Source organism: Enhydra lutris, unplaced genomic scaffold (genome assembly GCF_002288905.1).
Source record: "Enhydra lutris kenyoni isolate GAN:26980312 unplaced genomic scaffold, ASM228890v2 scaffoldscaffold22, whole genome shotgun sequence".
Lineage (NCBI taxonomy): Eukaryota > Metazoa > Chordata > Mammalia > Carnivora > Mustelidae > Enhydra > Enhydra lutris.
Genome location: NW_019154106.1, coordinates 25,619,350 through 25,639,401, shown reverse-complemented (window position 1 = coordinate 25,639,401; position 20,052 = coordinate 25,619,350). Strand labels below are relative to the sequence as shown.

The window sequence follows — 20,052 nt, the reverse complement described above, 5'->3', positions numbered from 1 at the left end:
AGCAGTTAGACCCAGGTTCCCAGGAGAGGTGCCTTCCTGCTGCTGGGTGGAGGGATTGCCACGTGTGCCGACCAGCGTTCTGTCTTGGTGGTAGAGGGGAGTCCGTAGGCACCAGCACTGACCTGCAGGGGTCCCCTTCCCTTCCTCCATTTCCAGAATGCCTCTGTTTGTCTGCCTCGTAGAAGGCTTAGGATACAGGCCATCAGTAAAGGACCTGGAGGAGCCCTTTCTCCTGGGAAGGACGTTATCCAGGTGTTGGGTTCACCTTGTTCTTGGGTACCAGGATGAGAGCTAACATCTCAGATGTTCCTTTTGACCTCCTCAACTCCTCCCTGCTGTGAACTAGCATAGCCTGTGTTTGAAAAGATCTGTGCATTCAGACATTGATTTTTGGTCAACTACGTACCAGGCACTTTGCTAGGTGCTGGGAACACTGTGCTGAACAAAGCCATTGTAGGATTCCAGGCCCTTGTGGAGCTCACAACCAGTGGTGGAGAGAGATACTTATCAAATCATCATCAAATATAAAACTGTAATTGCAACAGGTACCAAGACTATAGTCCATAGGGGGAAGGTTTGACCAGTGGGCGGGACTTTGCTATAGAGGCTGTATTGGAGCTAAAACTAGAGGGACAGACAGATGTAAGTCAGGCAAAGAGTGGAGTGGGGGCTGGAGAACAGGCTAGGCAAAGGGACTAGCACATGCAAAAGCCCTGTGGTTTGAAGGATCATGGTGAGCATTAAGGGCTGAGGTAAAATCCATATAGTAGGGCCCAAAGGTCAAAGGGAAAGGTCAAGGGTAAGGTTGCAGAAGAAGGAAACAGACTCCTGCCCCTGCCCACCAGAATGCCCATTTTGTAGAGGTTTTCTTGATCTAAGAGCAAAGGAAAATGTCGGAGCAAATTATTTAGTCCTGTTCTGCCCTGTCCCATATTTGGATTAAATGGTAACCTCCTTTCAGTCACCGGCCTTAGCATCTGGGAAAACTTAAACACTTGATCCTTGCCATTCATTTACTGAAAGATTTCTAAAAATGGATTTATTGATCTGTCTGGCATTGTGCTAAGCACTAGAAATAATAATGGTGAGCAGGACGGACAGGGCTCATGCGCTCATTCCCGTTCTAGTGGAGGGGACAGAGAAGTCAATAAGCAATTCCAACTGACTGTAATTAGCAGTCCAGGAGGGAAATGAAAGGGTGCTATGGATTTGCATTTTCCCCCCTAGTGTGTTTCTCTCTGACCTTTCAAACTCTGCACATCTTCGGCCCTGCTCACTGCTAGTTACGCCCTTGCCCTGCTCTCTCTCCCAGCCACTGCTTTTATATCCATTAAATTAATAGGCGGAAGATGCTAAATGAATCTTTCAAGATCTGCTCAGTGGAACTGGCAGTGTTTTGCCAAACGCATCTCTCGGTGTCTAATCTTGGCTGACCCAGTTTCTCTGCTTCAGATGAGCAAAGACAGTGCTCAATCAGCTCTGTCATCTAGGTCATTAAAAAACAGCCACTGTGCGGGCCCCTCTCTCTGCCCGTGCCCGCCTTCCTGCAGTTGCAAAGTTTCTGGCACTGCCTTCCGGTGGCATTGGGGTGACCCGTGTACAGGCAGCCCGGGACTGGTGCCTGTGGTGCCTGACCGTGGTCAGCCTTCTGGGTCCCAGGGGCGAGAGTAGGCGCAGCATCAGGTGGGTCCTGTGTCTTGCAGGTGACCACTGCAGAGTGTGCTGTCTACGTCCCACCCTCCACCTGGCCTCTGGTTATTGCAAACCAGTGGGTGGAAGTGGTACTTTCTAGGTCCTTCTTTCTTCTCCCTGTACTGATAGCTCGAATCCAGAATTTAAAAAACAAAAAAACCAAAAACAGTGTTGTCATGATTAGAAAATGAAAACGGTAAATAACTGTGCCCATGATCCTCCCAGATTAACTCTGTCAAGAGCATGGGTTCTGGCATCCCAGCTCTGCCTTCTAGCTGTGTGACGTTGACCTAGACCCTTGGCCTCTCTGAGCCTATAAAATGAAGTTACAGAGTTCACTCATGAAATGGCCTATAGATAAGTTGTTTAGCACAGTGCCCGAGAATGTTGTAACCATTCCCATGATGGCACCAGTTGTCATGTGATTTCCAAACTTCAGCTCCCTTTTCTGGCATGGGGGATAGAAGACATATTTGTCTTTCTTCCGTGAAGTCTTCCCATCTAATCCCACATTTACTTGTAGTAATGCCTCCCAGGGCAAATGTAGATAATGAGCTTCTTCTATATCCCTGTCCCCGTGCTGCATTTGACCACGGGACTGTCTCTGCCTGTCCTGCAAGTAATGATAAATTCTTTTCTTTCTTTCTCCCCTCCCATCTTCTCGCCCTCGTGTAGGTGAAAATCGCATTGAGGCTCTGGCTGAAATGTGGGACCACTTCTTCACTGAGACTCTCCCCACCCTGCAGGCAATATTTTATCCAGTTCAGGTCAGTCTCACTGAGGAACGACCTCCTGCCGGCCTCGGCACTCTGTCTCCTTCCTTGGCCTTTGGCCAGCTGGGGCCTCCTGGTGAACGGGGCAGAGGCAGGACGTTGGGCGCCTGAGTTGGCTAAGGACCTCGGCGCTCTCTGGAGGGCTCTCTGGTCTATGTTTAGCATCTAACCTCAAGCAAAGGGAGAGTGCCCGCTTAACCAGCAATTTGTAGGCTCTCGTCATGCTCTTGGTTTTGAGTCTGCCTGTATATTCTTGGAGCGGTTTGTTTTAGAAGTAGAGAAGATGGGGCAGGGAGACTTTTCTCTTTTCTCTTTTCTTTCCCCTCCCTTTCTTTGAAGCCCACGGATGCTGCTGTCCCGGATTGTGGGAAGGGAATCATGTTGCTTGCCTTCCATAAAGCATGGATGCCTGAAGGCGAGTAGCCACAGGAGGGAGCAGAAAGGACACTGGTAGCTGGGCTTGGGCAAACTCGTTTCATTTCTCTGCTCAGAGCTCTGTTTCATCTGCAAAATATGGGACTTCCAGCGAAAAATGAGCAGCATCTCCTTGGTATTCTTATTCTGTGACCAGAGCTTATTCTAACACTTGAGTTGACTTCCTCCACCTTCTTGCAGAGGCTGATAACAGGACTGGTCACTGCCCGGTCAGAATGGACACCCCTGCAGTCAGGTTGACTGATAGATTGTTCTCCCCAAGATTCACATCTCTATCCTCCATTTATCCTGCACCCGGTCTGCCCACTGGGGTGAAGGTGCAGATCTCATGGGGGCTTTGTTGAAGGGTGGGTGTAGGGCCCCGCAGCAGCACAGCCCTTGGCAATGACGTGAGCTGGACATAAGGGCCCACATGCTTTTCTTGCTCTGGATGGTGTTGTATGGGAACTTGGAATTCCATTAAATATATATCAATATCTAAAAATTGGGAGGTTATGCCTACAGAGTCCGTATCCCATTTCTGGCCTGCCCTGAGTAGTTCCAGGAAGAGCTCTGACCGTTAGCTCACTGGTCTCTTCATCCCCTCCTCAGCTCCGTCCTGTGCCCCTCTGAGAGGGTTTGGAGCGTGTATGGGGTCATTTCAGCTCCGATCCCTACAGATGTCCCCCTCCCGGTAATGGTCACTCCTAGGCCCGTGTTGGGTCCTAAGAAGACCAGCCTGGGTGGTAGCGTGGCCAGAGTTAGCAAATAATATTATAAGATGCCGAGTTAAATTTGAATTTCAGATAAACAATGAATAATGCAAAATCTAGCACATACTTCTACTAAAAAATTATTCACATTCAACTGGACATTCTCCGTTTTATTTGGCAACCCTATTGGAGGGGGTGTGTACACCTGAGTGTCTGTCTTAGGACCCCATGAGCACGGAATTCCAAGGTGTGGGTATCCGGATGGGTTAGAATGGGAGTGTGGCATCTGAGTGGGTGTGGCCTTGGTACAGTCACCAGATGGCCAAGAAGGGCCCTCACTGACATATATCCAGGCGGGATCCCAGTTGTGTGGGTCTGGGATGTTACCAGCTGCTTCTCTTGGAAAATTACAAGCTCCAGTGATAGTTGACTTGCCCCTGTCCACCCTCTGTCCCCCACACAGTTTCCCAAGTGCTGCTGCTGACCCAGACACCCCACCTCGAGAGGCCCGGAGTTAGGGGTCCTCATTGCTGATAGTAACACACCCAGATGTCTGTCAGGTCAGCTCGATCCTCCTTAGAGCCCCTGTCTGTGTAGGTGTCTGTGTCAGACCTAGTTCCTCTGTGGACAGACGGGGTTTTGAAGACCTACTGTGTTCAAGGATGTGGAAGCTTGCCTTCATTTTCCTTCCTTGGAAAGCAAAAGGAACTTGGGAGATGAAGCGAGGGTACAGATAGTTACGAGGTCAGAGGTCAGTGTGGACTGTATTGCCTTGGAAAAGGCAAAGTTGGGGGGAGCACCGCTGCCATTGGAGACATGCAGGGAAGGCAGTCAAAGAAGGGGTGTTTGACCCAAGCCTGGAAAGTGCCAGGGGCGGTTGTGTCTATCTCTGGGGACAAAAGCGGGCAAAGAGGAGGGGATGAGGGGAAAACAAAAGCACTCTGTGTTTCTGGGAAACCCTGAGGAGTTCTAGTAAATGTAGATCTTCCTTAAGCCTTGGCGGACCTAAGGGATGAAAAGTGACATCCTGTTTCGCAGGTCCCTTCTGTTCTCCTTGGCTCCGCCAAGAGCAGCCCATTTTGGGTGTGTGCTGTGTGTATACGTGCAGAGGGTAGTCTAGGGGAGAGACCTTCTTTTCTCTTTCTGTTTGAGAAACTTCGGGAGCCCTAAAATCAAAGAGTTAAGGTTTGAGATCTGGCTCTACCCTGGGGCTAGAACCATAACTCTGGGCTCAAGGGGTTTCGTGTGTGAAGTAGGTTTTATACCAGTACGTATCACGAAGGGTGGGGATTAATCGTGTTAGTTCCATCTAAAATATTCAAAGTCCTGCCTAGCACCTGGAGCTTAGTAAATTGTCAGCTCTTAGGATTATTAGTTATTTCCACCCCCCACCCACACCCTGCGTGGTCAGACTCGTCCCTGCCTTTTCCTTCTTGGCCTGGTGCAGGCTAAGTGCTCACATACTGAACAGAGTTGAGGAAGCAGCCTGGAAGGGGGGGGGGGTTGGTCTTTTCTCTCGTTTCCCCCCATCTTCCTCTCTCTTCCTCCTTCCTGACTGCCCCCCCCACCAAACTCATGACAGCACGGTCCCCATTTATGTGTCTTGTGTCATCTTGGGTCACTTAGGCAGGTCGAGTCACACCTTACTGTAAACGAAGCTTTCCTTGGGGAGGACCAGGGCCAAGTCTTTGACTCTTTGGCAGCGTTCCCCCTGCTCCCCAAGTTCTGCACATACCTCGTCTTGTCCCATCTTGGTGTTCTGTTCATACTGGGTGTCCTGGACCCTGTGTTGGTGGCCTGTCCAGCTAGCTCTCACCTCTCAGTGCTGCCCCCTCTCTCCTCTCCAGGGCCAGGAGCTGACCATCCGTCAAATCTCCCTGCTGGGCTTCCGTGACCTGGTGCTGCTGAAGGTGAAGCTGGGGGATGTGCTGCTGCTGGCCCGGTCCCCACCACCCCCGTCCATCGTCCAGATGCTGCTCATCCTACAGGTGGGTGAGGCCCCCTGGTGACATGGCCACCAGGCTGGGTTAGGAAGAGACCCTATGGGACAGGGATGGGACTGGGTGACCTGGGCACCTTAGCTCAGCTCTTATGCTAGAGTGTCATTATTCCTGTTCCTTAGTGCGTGTGTTCATTTGTTGCACCTGTAAGGCTGTGCTCCGTGCTGGGATCCCAGTTGTGGGGGGACATGGCTTGGGAGGGGGGGCACGAGAGAACCAAGGTCCTGTCATTCAGGGAGCAGACATGCTCCCTCCTGACCCGTGAGCCACAAGGAGCACGTGACAGCAAGCGCCCCCTGCAGGTGAGTGGAGCCAGACTATAGTCACTAGAAGGTTCCGAGGGACAGGTGGGCGTCGCAAGTCTACAGGGGGAAGCGAGACCACGTTAGACCCCAAAGCTACCAGCCTCTCACCACCTGCTGGTCTTTCCCTGTTTCTCCGACCCCGGGAAGACCCTGCCTGGTGTCTCTTGGACCGAGTGTCTCTGTCTCTCCCCCTCCCTCTGCAGACTTGCATGCATTTCCTCGGTTTGCATGTGGCCAAATGTGGCATCACACACACAGCTCATGTGTTTCCAACGAGAAATGACCCCCATGGTTGCCTCTTCCTCCCCATTCTGTATCAACAGTAGGAAGATGAGCTAGGTACCGGGTGCAGGCCCGAGACTTTGTGTGGTGTGCTCTGAATCACATCATCCAGAGGATTGCTCTGTAGGTAGTCGGTGTTGCTATTCCCATTTCCCAGGTGAAGAAACAGGAACCCAGGACATGTGTGCTGGTCCAAGGTTCCTCAGCCAGAAGTCGTAGGATTCAGAGCTGTGTCCACTCAGGGGAAGGCACTGGATTAGTCTAGCCCTGGCTGCCCAACTCTCCTTTGCCAGTCAGCTGTGACCTTCAGTCAAGTATATAAATATGGCCTCAGGGAACCCAATCCTATGGGTGGGGGTGCACGATTCCCACAAAACAGAGATGTGGTCAGGGACCTCCCCCCCTCCCCCGCCGCAAAAGATGGCTCCGGTGCCTCCATCTCTGTAACAAGTTCAAACGTCACAACGTTGGGTCTGAGCTGCTCCCTGGGGCAGCCGGTGTCACCCTTGCTCAGGCTGGCGGTGACCCCATTGCCCTGCAGCAGACATGGGGTCAGGTCTCCCTCTTCTCCAACTGCTGTTCTCTTCTGGGTCCCTGAGCTGGGCCACCCTTCTGGGCCTTCTCCTCCTTTCCTGAAGTCCCAGAGGAGCACGAGTTACCTAATAAGATGAGGATACTTGTCATTGGCTGGAGAACCAGGTCGGGTGTTTTCCAGGCAGGAAGGAGAAGGAGGAAGGTCTGGAAAATATGGGGGAGGGTTCATGTCTGAGAAGCGTAAAGTGGAGCTTGCATCCCGAGTGAGGAGTCTAGAAAATGACCCCTTTGGGGTTCAGATGGGAAGATTGGGAAAGAGAAGTTGAGCATTCCCCTTCTTATTTCCGTTTATGCTGTTTTAAGGACGAGAGGTGATTTTTTGTTGTGGGTGCTGTTTTGTTCTTGGAGGGAGACTGGGGGTGAGGGCCCCCACCTGCTGATAGCAGCCCAGGAAGGCCTCTGTCTGTGCTCGTGAAAAACATCCAGCATGTTCCCACATGGGACAACCCAACAGCCATATTGGAAGGCTGCCCTCATCCCCTTGCAGCCCCACAGGGGTTGGCCTGCTTGCCTAGGAGACGCTTCCTTCACCCACCCTCGCCTCTAGCCCGCGTTGCTCTCCATGGGGTTCCCGGTGATCTTAGGAGAATGGCCTGATCTGTGTCCTCCCACCTCCCTGGCCTCACCTAGAGCCTCTGGTCACACTGGTCCCTTTGCCTCCCCCTGCAGCAGCAGAGTCTTCGCACTTGGGTTCCCTCTGCTGAGAACACTGTCTCCCGGGGCCCACAGCCATCTTCCAGTCAAGGCAGGTCCGTCCATGTTCTCTTCCCTCTTATGCTTTCAGCACCCAGCATGTGGTAGGCACGTGGTAGGCACGTGGTAAGTGTTAATGAAACATGTCCGATGAGGGATAGCACAGCTAGCGAGAGCCTGAGCAGGACTGACCCCAGGCCTCTGGCCTCCCTCCAGTCCCCTGATGGTGACCATCGTGCAGGGATTTCTCTCCTGGCCAAGGGAAGGAAGTACAGAGAAGCTCTGTGGTTGGGACAGGTGTCTGGGAAGTTGAGCAAGGGGACAGTCCTTGTATTCCTATTTTCGCAGATGAGGTGAAGGTTCAGAGTTGGTCAAGCATCTTAAGGTCACATAGTAATTTATAAGAGAGTGAATCTGTCACCCATCCCTCAGCCCTTGGTCTTTCTATCTACCCATCCGGCCTTGTTCAGGTACCACGGCCTCCCTCCTATGGTGCCCTAGGCCCTGGGAGAGACCGCAGAAGCTTCTAAGATGGTCCACTGTCATTCTGGTCATTTGGCGCTGTTTCCCGGAAGGTCTCTTGGGACGAGTCCTGACTCTTGTTCTTCCTTACTCTGGAAACTGTAAAGCCCAGAGCTGGGAATGTGACAGGGACGAATAGGGATCCTTGCCCCGTCCGGGTCTATCTTCCTGAGCAGCAGGACGGCAGCTGCTGGGTCTGAATGCCCTGGGACCATGCCCACTGCAGGAAATTGGGGCCCCAGTCATTAGAATTGCCCCCTTCTCTCCCCAGGCCCCACTTGCCTCAGTGCCACGAGATCTGGAGCTGATTTCTCCTCGCCTGGCCCTCACACAGCAAAAAGAACCATTCCCCAGGCCTTCAGGTGTCCCTTTTCCGCTGCTCTTCCAGATGTCCCGGAACAAGCCCCTCCCTCCCCAACACGTGCAAGGGCTGCCAAGTTCCCTGCTCTCTGGGTGGCACGCTTCTGTCCCCAGGCTGCCCCAGGGAGAGGCTGGGCCTGGGATCTGGTTCCTCCTGGCCGGTGCCGCCAGGCCCTGAGATCATCCTGGGACAGTGCCTTCCGAGGGGCTCCCGTGCAGTCACCCGGGGTCCCCTGCCAAGCAGGGTCCCATGCTCGGTTTACTCTCTCCCATCGCCGTCTTGAAATGCCTAGTAATTCTTGCACAAGGGACCCCACCCACATTTTCATTTGGCGCTGGGCCTGCCTGGCAGCTGGGCCGAGGGCTGTGTGCAAGTCAGGTTGTCCGCGGCTGCCCTGGGAGAAAACTGCCCGGCTCCAGACCATGCGCGTGTTACCATTTTCGCCCCACCTCTTGTCTCTTCCCCTTTCTCCATTGTCCCTCTCTTGTTGAGTCGAGAGAAGGCTTGGGGCGATAAGGCAGAGGAGAAATATCAAGGAGGAAAAAAATTGAAGGAAAAAAAAAAGTCTCCTCAGCTCTGAACACCAGTCAAGGTGGTTTTGGGGCTGAAACGGCCTCAGTTTGAGTCCTGAGTGGTTTCCAGGGAGCCTGAGGAAGGTTCCCTTCTCCCTTCTGCGGCCTGGAGGAGTCCTTTCCTGGCTGAAGTGCTTTCCCTCTTCATTTCCACTGCTGGATTTTACAGGGCTTCAGCCCAGGCCGAGGGCCAGGTGTCAGAGCCCAGGGCCTGCCTCCTGCCTCCTCCTCCTGCCTCCCCCCTCCTACCCCCATGCAGTGCTGGGCAACCTTCACTGCGGCCTGTTTTTTCTGCATGTCCTCCCTTCTGACCCCCTCCCGTCCCGGAGTCTTCTGCCCCATAACCCCCTTCCCTAGCCTGTTTGTGTTTTCTTAAGCCAACCCCCCTCCCTTCCACCGCCCCCAGCCCTCCCTGTCTCTGGGGGGAAGGAGCTGACATGGGCCAAGTCAGCTGGCATCCAAGGGAGCCTCCGCCTCACCCACCCATCCCGAGCCTGTGGGACGGGTTCTTCTGGCTTCATCCTCCCACCACCATCTTTTCCTCCCATTCCCCCAAACTCCAGCATGGTGGGGAGTTCTTACTTTTTAAGTGAAGGTGATGTGTCCTCCCTTCCGATGTGAGCCTTCGGTGGGACATCCTATTGGGCTGAGCACAGCTCTGCTCCCCTCCAACTCCTCGATACCCAGCAAGGCTTCGAGTCCTTTCCAGAGAGAAACTGGATTCCCTAAGAGTCTGCTGGTCTTCTGGAGAACCTTGGTCACTTTTGGTCTCCCTTTTTTGTTTTTGACCATGGTCATTGGTGTTAGTTGGCGTTTGCCCAGGCTTAGCCCTGAGGACGCCTGTCATGTTGGGCTTTTGAACTGACTCTTCATCTTGATGCTAAATTCTATTCCCCGTTCTTTTCTAGCCTCCTTAACAAGTAGCGGTAAGATGGGCTCAGAGCCAAAGCAGCCTGCATTCCAGTCCTGGGTTACACGAGCCCCCTGGGTCTTAACTTTCTTGTCTGCAGAAGGGGGATGATGGGGGCATCTGGCTTCTTGCATTGTTGAGAGACCTCTGTGCTTTGGTCCATGTAAAGTGCTTGTGCAGAGTGCCTGCCGAGCGTGAAGCAGCCGCTGTGAGAGTGGGGTGGGACGACTGCGGTCGGGACCAGTCAGACCTCAGCCCTGAGCTGGCGTGTCCCGTCTGCCCTGCGTGGCTGGGGCCCGGTGGGAGGAGATGCCGTGGGGGCACAGTTCTGATTACTGTGACCTGTGGCAAGTGACTCAGGCTTCGGGCCTCAGATTCCTTCATTCCAGCCAGGAGGATGCTGCCTGCTGGTGTCCCCGCTTCGAATGTAGCAGGAGGGCAATCGGGATTTGCTGGCTGGGTGCCAGCTGGCCCTGGCCGCTTTTGACTGACCTTTGTCTCTCTTGGCTGTTTATTTCCAGAGTGTCCATGAGCCCACGGGCCCCAGTGAGGGTTATTTGCAGCTGGAGGAACTGGTGAAGCAAGTGGTGTCTCCCTTCCTGGGCATCAGTGAGGACCGCGGTGTCTCGGGTCCCACGTACATGGCGGGTAAGGGGCAAGGCTCTTGGGTTGCGGGGATCCCCCGTTGAGAGCTGCCAGCGATGTCTTCCTGAGCCTGGACGGTGCCACAAGCTCTTTGCTGCTGCTGTGGGTCCAGGCCGATCTGCGCGTGTTAATAATCACTTGTGTTTCCCGCTGGCCTGTGTCGCGGTAACCTCCCCGCCTCACGATCCCTCCTGGGGGACTGATGCTGCGCCTCTGTGGTCTTGCTTGTCTGATCTGCATCTTTGATCGGTGGCTTTGATCTTTTTTGTGTGCCTGCGGTGTTCGTTTTTCCGTACATGATAACCAGAAACTGCCTGGTTGCAAGCATCCCCCTACACACTTGAGTAGAAAAACCGCCAGTAGTGGATTTTCCCTTGAAAGCAGTTTGAGATGGGAAAACAGCTCGTTTTGTGTTCGGCCTGATGAAATGGAACTGCTGTTCCCCCCTCCTTGTCTGTAGGTACCGCCAAAGCCTATATGCCAAGGAAAGGTGCTCCTCCATGGGGGGCAAGTCCTGTTGGTGGCTCTAAAGCCAGCATTAGTGTCAGCCTCTGCACTCTGCACCCTGGAGAATCTAGAGGTGGATGGGATCTGTTCCTTCTCTCTGTGAAACTGCAGTCCAGATGCAGAAATAGTCTTATAATAGGCTTATCACAAGACACATTCTTCAGTTACCTTTTGAAATGAGAGCCCCCCAAATGCAGGAATTTTCCTATCTGCAGCAACTTTAATGCTGGTTCGCATATAGTAGGCACTCAAAAACTTATCTATTTAGGTGGGTGACAGGCAGTTGTACCCCGGGCAGGGGAGACCAGCACCTACACAGAGGGGCAGAGGCGACAAGGGATTCCCTGAAATTGGAATCTTTTGCCCCGCTCCCCTGGATTCTGTGGAACTGTAGCTGAGCTTCAAAGGAAAGGGCGGAGGAACTGTGTCCAGCGAGGTTCCGCCCCTCCCTGGGCCTCACCACTGCAGGAAAATCAGGGCTGGCTGTCTGGTTTCCTGGCCCCTTCATGTGTCTCTGGAGATACCAGCCACCACATATCTGGGGTGCTGGCCCCAGCCTCCTGCTGGGTTCTTCTCCCACCCCCACTTCCTCTTGATCACTGGCTCATTCCACCCAGGAGCGGGTGCAAGCCAGAGTGACAATGCCAGCTGAAGGAAAACTGTCCCCCCGCCTCCCCAGCCATGAGCAGGCTGCCGCGTTTCTCTGCCCTCCCTGGAGCCCACCTTCTGGCTTTGGCTCAGCCCTAACCCTAACCTGTCTATGGCGGGAGGAATCAGGCAGATATCAGGATACAAGCCGGTGAACTGGGCCGTGGCAGGGACCTGGCCATTAGCTGGGCCTAGAGCCAGGATTAAGGATAGATTTGGAAGTTTGTTCAGGAGTACTTACTCTAAGAAGGGATGCTTTTGGCTTTCCAGTTAAACTCAGAATAATACATACTTTTGGCAAATGATAAAGGCCTGAGGTTTTCTTATACCAAGGACAGTCCTCACGTCTGGGCTATTGTCTCAGGAGGTGCGGAGGGGAAAGAAAAGGACCCTTTTTGATTGTTTTATTATTATTGTAGCAAATGTGTCCTGAGGCCCTCCCCCAGGTGCCGTGTGAGGTGTGGTGCTGCGGGTATACCCATGACTCAGACTGACCCGTCACTGCCCTGTGGCGTGCACAGTCCAGGGGGGAAGTCACAAACAATAGATCACAAACAATGATTCATTTGTGTACAGGGACTCTTGGGGGTGGGGGGAAGCTCATCAGCCAAGGGGCCCTTCACCTGGACTGGGAGATCAGGGGAGGCCCCCCCAAAGGAAGTGATACCTGAGATGTGTCCTGTAGGTTGAATTTGAGTTAATCTGCCGTCCCCGTTTACTCAGTTGTCCCAGGCAAAGGGAAGGATCTTTGGGAGAGCTCTGGGGTAGGGCCAGTGGGGAACCAGGAGGTTGGAGCCTTTGAGGAACTGAAAGACCTTCAGAGTTACAAAGTGGCCTGTGTTCGGGGAAGGCTCGGCCACAGACTACCTCTTGGGCAGGCCCTCTGCCGGGTGGGCTAGATACCCTACCACAGGAGTGGGCCCCACTGTACCCATTTTGCAGGTGAGGCAAATGAGGATTAAGGTCGTGTGGCTGTTGGAGCTGGGATTTCAAAGCCCCACGTTGGTCGCACTTGAGCAGCTCTCCTACGTGCTCCAACCTCACCCCTGCCTACCCCTGTCAGTTTCTAGAAGCTGATGGTGATTTTTACCGAGGGACAGCTGAGGGGGTTCCCCAGCCCAGAAGAGTTCCGGGGCCAGACCTTTCACCCTGAACCTCTGCATACTGAACAGCTAAAATGGTCACAGTGGAGCCCTTCCCTGTTGAGGACACCCCTTTGCCAGATAAAGTGAGGACTCCCTGAGCCTCAGTCTTCCCCTTAGTAGAATGGAGACCATAACCTCTGTCTTGCCTGAAGGAGAGGAGCGCAGAGACCACCAACCGGAGTGTAAAGCCCCAGGAAGGGTTTGCCGTGGTCTACTCAGGGCCCATCCGGGGCTGGGCATGGTCCGGGACGGCTGGAGGGCTCATCTCAGAAGCCACCACTTACCAGATGCCTGTCGTGCCGCAGGTGCCGCCCAGGTGCTTGTCTTCATTGTACAGCCTGCTGAGGGGTGGCTGCTGTGTTGACCTCAGGCTCCGACTTGGGAAGAAAGCTCCTGAGGAGTGGTTCCCGGGAGGTTTGGGGGCAACTGCCCAAGCCTGTTTGACTCCATGGGGATGCTTGGAAAGGCCCTCTTGCTGTGAGACAGGCCAATGGGTTTGTGAAGGGAGCCTCACTCACTGAACATGCAAGGCTTGGGGTGGCAGAGGTGGGGCGGGTGGCAGGGCTAGAGAGAGAGAGAGAGAGAGAGGAGTCGGAGGCTCATGTTGAAGTCATGCTGGAGCGACTGTATGATATATGGTTCTCCTCCAAAGCAGTCACCTTCCCAGGGCAGTGGGGATGTGGTGAGGAGGAAGGGTGAAAACTTTAAAAAATAAGTAAATAAAAATTTGTCAGAGGCCAGGACCACATCCTACTTTCCCAGTTCCCAGAGTTTCCAGGCGGCTGGCCTGGCTGCTTCCGGGGCCCTCGGAGCAAACACTCAAGAACACTCAGTGTGCTGTGTTTCTCCCCCGCAGAAGCCCGGCCTCCCACAGATCTTCCTCCGTTATGTCTCCACGGGGAGGGCCCTTTTCCTCAAGATACTGTAACTTCTCCTCAGGACAAGTAGGCTTTCGTGGGCTTCCAGGTGCCCGGGGCCCGGAGAGATGCTCACAGTAGGCTTGGTGTGCGGAAGTCACAACACCCACATTATGGCGGCCGCTCCTGCACGCCTGGGAGATCAAAGGCCTGGGAACCGAGGGCCCCTCAGAGGCACTGAGGACCGCCTCATCCAGGCTCTGCTTCTCCGGGGGTTTGAAAGGAGCTGCCGTTGCCTGCTCCGGTTCGGGGGGATGAATGCCCGGAGCTCCGCGGGGCGCCTGGGGAGTGAGGAAGGAATAAAGGCTCCCCCAGGCCCCACCCCGTGTGAAAAGCAGGAGGCGGAGGGCTGGAGGTGGGTGCCAGCTGAGTTGGCAGGGCCCAGCTCCTCTCCCAGCTCGAAGGGCACCCCTGCAAGGAAAGGACACGTTTCAGCCCCCAGGGGGTGTCCACAGCTTAATTGGTCTCTCTTTAAGGGACATTTCCTTCTCTGAGTGGTATGGCCTGGCTCTCCCCAGTACAGACAAGAAGGCTGGGAAGGTGGGGGGCGGCCCCAGTGTGGGTAGCGGTCTCAGCTCCCAGCCCAGTGTGTGGCCTGACCCCACTGGGGACGCAGCTGACTTGCTTGTCTGAGGTTGACTCTGGAGTCTCGTGGGAGCTTATCGAGGAAACACTGTCTTCCCAGGGGACTCAGCACAGCCCAGCGGCCCCTGCGGTCTCTGTTCTGCCCACACCCAGTCCTGGGAATCAAAACATTCCCCCCAGAAGGCAGAAGAGTCCTAGGCCACTCCTGTGAGTCATGAGCAGGGAACAGCCTTACGGAGAGAGGCGGGGCCGGCCACAGAAGGAACTTGGCCTTGAAACCACAAGGGCTGGGCTTCTGCTGTGTGGCCTGGCATGAGTTACTTGAGTCTCTGAGCAGCAGAGGGATGAGCACAGAGAAGGAAGAAGGTGCCCTATCTCTAGGGCCCAGGCAGAGCTGATACCGGCTGGCTTATGGGCACTGGCTCGAGGGTGGCCTGGCCTCCTTGGAATCACTCCAGATGAGAGATGGTGCCTCTCCCTACATGGAGCCCAGACCACATCCTGGCCCTTGCCATGCTGTGTGGTCCTGCCTGATGACCTGTCAAGTCTCCCCCCACAGACCGTCAGCTCGCTGGGAGCGAGGAGCATGTGTAACCCCTCGGACCCCAGGCCCTAGCACGGCTCTCGGCTCTGAGGGAGCGAGTGAGTGAATGTCTGGGTTCTGTCCGTCTGCCAGTCTGGAACCCACCCCTCCGAAACGACTCCTCTTCAGGACTTCTCCTGACTTCCCAGTGAGCTCCTGCCTTTACCTCTGCCCTGCCATTGGTTGACCGTGTCTGCTTTTAATTCCCTTATAGGTCCCATACAGTATTGTATTAATACCATACTGTATTACAGTACAGGTATACAGTAGAGTGATTTGGTAATTCCGTACTCATTAACCTTGTACCCATTGACCTTGTCCAAACAGTTACTCGTGTATGGGCTTCCCAGCGGGCACAAGCGGGGGCTCCGCCATGAGCCCTCAGCTTGAACCCTGCTTCTATCACTAACAGGCTGCAAAGTCATTCAGCATCTTGACTTCAGGTTCCTTTTCTGCAAAATGGTCAGAAGACGAGCATGTCGATAAAGCACCTCCTTTTGTGATACAGTACCCCGCCCACAGTAGATGCTCGGCTCGTGACGGCTGCCAGGACCCAACCCCCCACCGCACATGGGCACACACATTCACGCACACGCACTGGGCTCAGGCCCCTGTGGCAGGCCCCGGGGCATGTTCACATTTCTCCCTCTCAGCAGTGACCGCAGGGTTTTGCACATCACAGTTCAGAGTTTCTGTCGAAGAAGGGGGCAGGTGTCCCAGGGGAGCTGCCCCTCACTGTGGCTCTAGCTCTCTCAGCAGCAGTTGAAGTGGCCTCTTGTCTTTGCTCCCTGTTAAACCTGCAAGGACTTTGGGCTTCTGGGATAACAGCAGGAGAGAGAGAGAGAGACGGGTAATGTCCAGGCAACCATCTGAAACACCTTTCCTGGCTCATTCTGCTGGGCTGGGGCCCCCAGAAATCATCAAACAAATGGTCATTTCCTCCAGAGATGCTGTGTGTGTCCACCGTCTGTCCCCCAGGCCCTCAGTTTACCCTGTGTCCCCATCCCAGCCTTAGCTCCTGCTCTCTCGTCTTCCTGCATCTGCATGTGAGCAGTGCTCACAGAATGGTCTAGCCCAGTCTCCAGCCCAGCTGGTTGAGGGTTTGGGCCACAATAGATTTTGCAACTGCCAGTCCTAGGTGCTTGCTTCTAACAGCTGGCAGGACACAAACGAATTGTTTTCAAGCGCATTTTTTTAAAGGATGGTTCGTTAATGGGATCCTGGCTTCTTTCTACTCTTCTGGTGCCTCTGTCTTATAGTTATTGATTTTTGTGATCATGAAAGAAATACATGGTTATTGTAACACTGTGGGAACATTATAGAAATGTTGAGGGTATGAGCACCCGTGCTCCCAAGAGAACCTCGGCCAATGCTTGACATGGATTCTTCTTCTTGGTTGCTCCTTGCCATTTTGTCTCCTATTTGTTCTTCCCCAAAGAGAAGAGCCACTGACCCAGCCTCTCCCGGCCAATACCAGCCTCTTGTTTGGCACCTCCTAGGGGATAGTGTCTGCTGTTCGTGGTGTCAGAGAGGAGTGCCTCTTCTGAGGGCAGCAGCAGAGCCCTGAGACACAGTAGCATGCTGTGGGGAAGGTCTGGGCACTGCTGTTCAGAGCCTACGAGAGTTGGGCTGAGCCTCAGTCTTCCTCATCTGAACAATGGGAAGAGTGAGAGTAGCCCAGTTGTTTCAAAGGGAGATTGGAACCCAGCAGTGAGAAAATGGATGGGAACACTCTGCATATCATTCTTTGGTTTTGAGAAGTAATTATTTATTACCTGTCCGCTCCCTTGGGGCTCAGAGCCAGCAGACTTGGTGACTCAGTCCTAAGGCTTAGGATTTCAACCTGTCTTCACTGAATGTGCATCGAGGTGTACGTGTGGACCTATAAAACTGTCCAGTGACAGGAGCCACCGAGAGCCTTGCAGACGGACACGCCCATCTAGGGAGCGTGAGCTCTGGAAGGGACAACAGAGCATGTCTGGGCCCTGCGGATCCATGGCAAGAGCCAAGAGTGAACTAAAGCAGAGTGGGCTGCATGTCCCCAAGGACAGTCTCTGAGCCGCATGGTTTCCTCTCCCTCTAGAATCCAGGTCTTCCCCTGGGATCCTGACCATGTGCAGAACACCACCCTGTCACACTTCTCCCCTGCTGCCCGCGGCCTCCCCTTGCTGAGAAAGGGATAGGTTTCTTTGGGGGTCTTCAGGGTCTCAGGGACATGGAATCCATGGAAAGCCAGGGCAGATGAGATGGGGTAGGCGGCTGGATGGCTGGGGAGGTGTGCACTGGTAGAAGGAGGAAGGTTGAACGGAACCCACTTGGTCCTCGGGCCTCCATTCTCAGTCCTCTGTCTCCCTGGGGTCCTCCAGCCGGCCCCTGACAGAGGCAGTGCCAATGGGGGGGAAGAGGAGGGGTGCCTCTTAAGGAGCATAGGAGGTAACCGCCCCAAGACCAAGGGGATGTAGGCTTGTCGTTGCCCCGGCTTTCCTCACTTCTGGCCTCTCAGGCTCCAACCCGGCGTAGCTCCTGCCATGTGCATCTTTCTGGAGCACAGCCTCCAACCTACCCCGTCCCCCACAGCTTCTCTGATCACAGAAGCTTCCATCTGGCTTTCAAGGGCTCTCCTGCTTGCTTGTGCATATCTTCCATGTTCCAGCCGGATGGCGCCCCTGGCTCAGACCTGGCTCAGGCTGCTTCTGGGGCTTAAAGTGGCTGTCCCTCCCCCTTCTGGGGGTTTCGCATATGGAAGGCCCAGCTCCAGGGTACGTCCTCCCCGACACATGGATCCGCTTTGTCCTGCCCCGGAACCCCATCCACTTGGCTCGCCCTTCCCTGGAGATCCTCAGCCCTTTCTAGTTACGTGTGCTTCGTGGGGGTCTCTGGGAAGAGTGAGACCTCACCTCACTCCCAGCCATTCTGCAGCCTCGCTGTGTGCACGTAGGTCAATTATCACCCCTCTGCTACTCCGTTTTCTCATCTGTAAAGTGGGGCTAATAGCATATCATGACTTGAGCTCCATTTTTAGGAGGAGTCAAAAGGCTCAGTCAAAAGAGGAGTGCATAGCAAGGCAGCTTCTGGAATGTGGGGGGCACGCAGGCAGGGCGGTTTTACATTAATTCGTGGCCAGGCCTCCCCTTTGGGGTCTGCCTCCACAAGGCCATCTGTGGAGCCTCGCCGGTTCCTTGGTGTTGACAAATGCTGCTGGAATTGCGGATGACTGGAACAGAACACTGGTGTCGGCCCCTTGACCTGGTGGGAGGAGCGTGTGGTCCCAGTCAGGATGTCCCATGGCCCTCGCTTTGATAGCCGAGGTCCTCTTAGCTGGACTTGGGCTTCAGGGGCTAAGTCATCGCTGTCACCCCAGAATCCCCTACTTCCTGCTGAACAGAGCCAGAGGGTGTCTTCTAGAAGCTGGTCTGGCCAGTGCCCAGGCCTTTAGAGGAGACTGGTTGAAAGGAAACAGGGCAAATGCAGTGAAGCTCGGGAGGCAGCTGGGAAAGAGGGGAGACACCCTAGAATGGGAGGCACCCTGGAAAGCCCTCTGGGCCCCCTGCGCTGGCAGGAGTGGGAGTTGGGGGCGCGTCCAGCAGGCGCAGGCATTGCTGCAAGAATAGCGTGTCAGGGTCCTCCCTGGCCTTTCAGCAGGTCTGTACCTGAAGCTGTTCCTGGATGTGGAGCCACCACCTCCCTCTTCCCCCAAATGGACGCGCCGGTTTTCCATCCCCGTCACCTGTCCCCAGTGATAGCCTTTGCCGGTTTGTCTCTTGCAGCCAGACGCCACTCCAGGGTCCGGCCCAAGGTCGCGGTCCTGAGCTACGCCTGCCCGACGACTGCCCTCAGCCGGCCCCTGAATGAGACAGCCCTGACCCCGCTGACGGAGCAGGAGGGGGAGGCCTATCTGGAGAAGTGCGGCAGTGTGCGGCGGCACACGGTGGCCAACGCCCACTCGGACATCCAGCTGCTGGCAATGGCCACCATGATGCACTCGGGCCTGGGTGAAGAGCCTGGCGGGGAGGACCAGTGCCTGCTCCTGCCGGCCAGCTTCTCGCCCCCGCACCGACAGTGCTCCAGCGAGCCCAACATCACCGACAGCCCCGATGGCCTGGAGCAGGGGACCGCGGGCAGCCAGGAGGACTCCGAGCTGAACTGTGCTTCCCTCGGTTGAACGCCCAGCCCCAGGACTTCCCAGCTCCGGCCTGCCACTGGCATGAGAACGGCTCCATCCCTGGGGTCAGTGGGGAGGGGGCTCACCAAGGGGCTCCTCCTGGAGGCTGAGTCCAAGTGCCCCGGTCGTGAACCTCTCCATGTTCATGACTGTGACCCCCTCTCTGCAGCCACACAGACCCAACTGCCTGATGCTTTCTTTCTGCTTGCTTGACTCCGGATACTCCTCTCTGGGCTCTTCCACCAGATTAGTGCTGTCGGCTGCTCCCGACCATATCGCCCAGGGCCCCTGGCATCATGACAGCAGGAGGTCGGATGAGCCGCCCACGAAGCTGGCAAGGGTGCACTGGCCTCCGGAGCTCCCGTGTAGGGGCTTGTGATGCGGGGCTCCTAGAGCGGTACCTCTCCTCCCCTGTTCTGCACGGAGCGAGAGCAGGCAACAGCTCCTGCCAAACAGGACGCTGGGAACGCGCCTTCCTTATTACGCTTTTGGAATTCCTGGGAAGAGTTGACCCCGGTGGGTGAGGGTCCTTCTCACTTGTATCCAGATGCTACATGCCGCCTTTGGCTTTTGGTCCCAGGGGGCCACACGGCTGGAGAAACCCCCTCTTTGACAAAGCCTCAGCGCTCCCCTCTCCAGCCTCCTCCCAAGCACAAAGAACTAACCTCCCTGGTGGAGTAGCTGGTGCCTTTGTTCCTCTCTCATTTCAGAAACTGACCATTTTCCTGCTGTGGGGTGTGGGGCCAGTGGATGCCAACCAAGTAGTCTGTTCCTGGATTTGACTTGAAATTTTTAAATGTGCATTGTTTTAAAAAAAAAAAAATAGTTTGCAAATATTTGCACGTAGGATCTTGCACTGCTCATTTCCAAGGGGGTTTGTCTTCAAACTAGAAAATAAACAACTCCCCCCTTAGGAAAGGAGCCTGGAAGTGGCTCAGGGTGCAGGGTGGGTGGTGGTTGGGGCTGGTCAGCTGCGGAGCGCTGGAAGCAGCCGGACTTGAATCCAGAGTGGCCTGTGTTAGTGAGCGT

The 20,052-nt window shown here is 54.9% G+C and overlaps 1 protein-coding gene across 2 annotated transcripts in view; it reads left to right on the top strand.

Annotated features, from left to right (window-relative positions):
- Positions 1 to 19,832, top strand: part of LOC111149991 (proline rich 5 like) — a 69,553-nt gene extending 49,721 nt beyond the window's left edge. Inside the window, exons 7-10 of one of the 2 annotated variants that reach the window (XM_022507291.1) lie at positions 2,368 to 2,459; positions 5,440 to 5,580; positions 10,353 to 10,479; positions 18,629 to 19,832. In XM_022507291.1, coding sequence (XP_022362999.1) covers positions 2,368 to 2,459; positions 5,440 to 5,580; positions 10,353 to 10,479; positions 18,629 to 19,023 — 755 coding nt within the window. In that variant the 3' untranslated portion in view covers positions 19,024 to 19,832. The remainder of the gene's footprint in view (positions 1 to 2,367; positions 2,460 to 5,439; positions 5,581 to 10,352; positions 10,480 to 18,628) is intronic. The other variant, XM_022507290.1, reaches the window with a different exon arrangement.
- Positions 19,833 to 20,052: the final 220 nt, after the last annotated feature.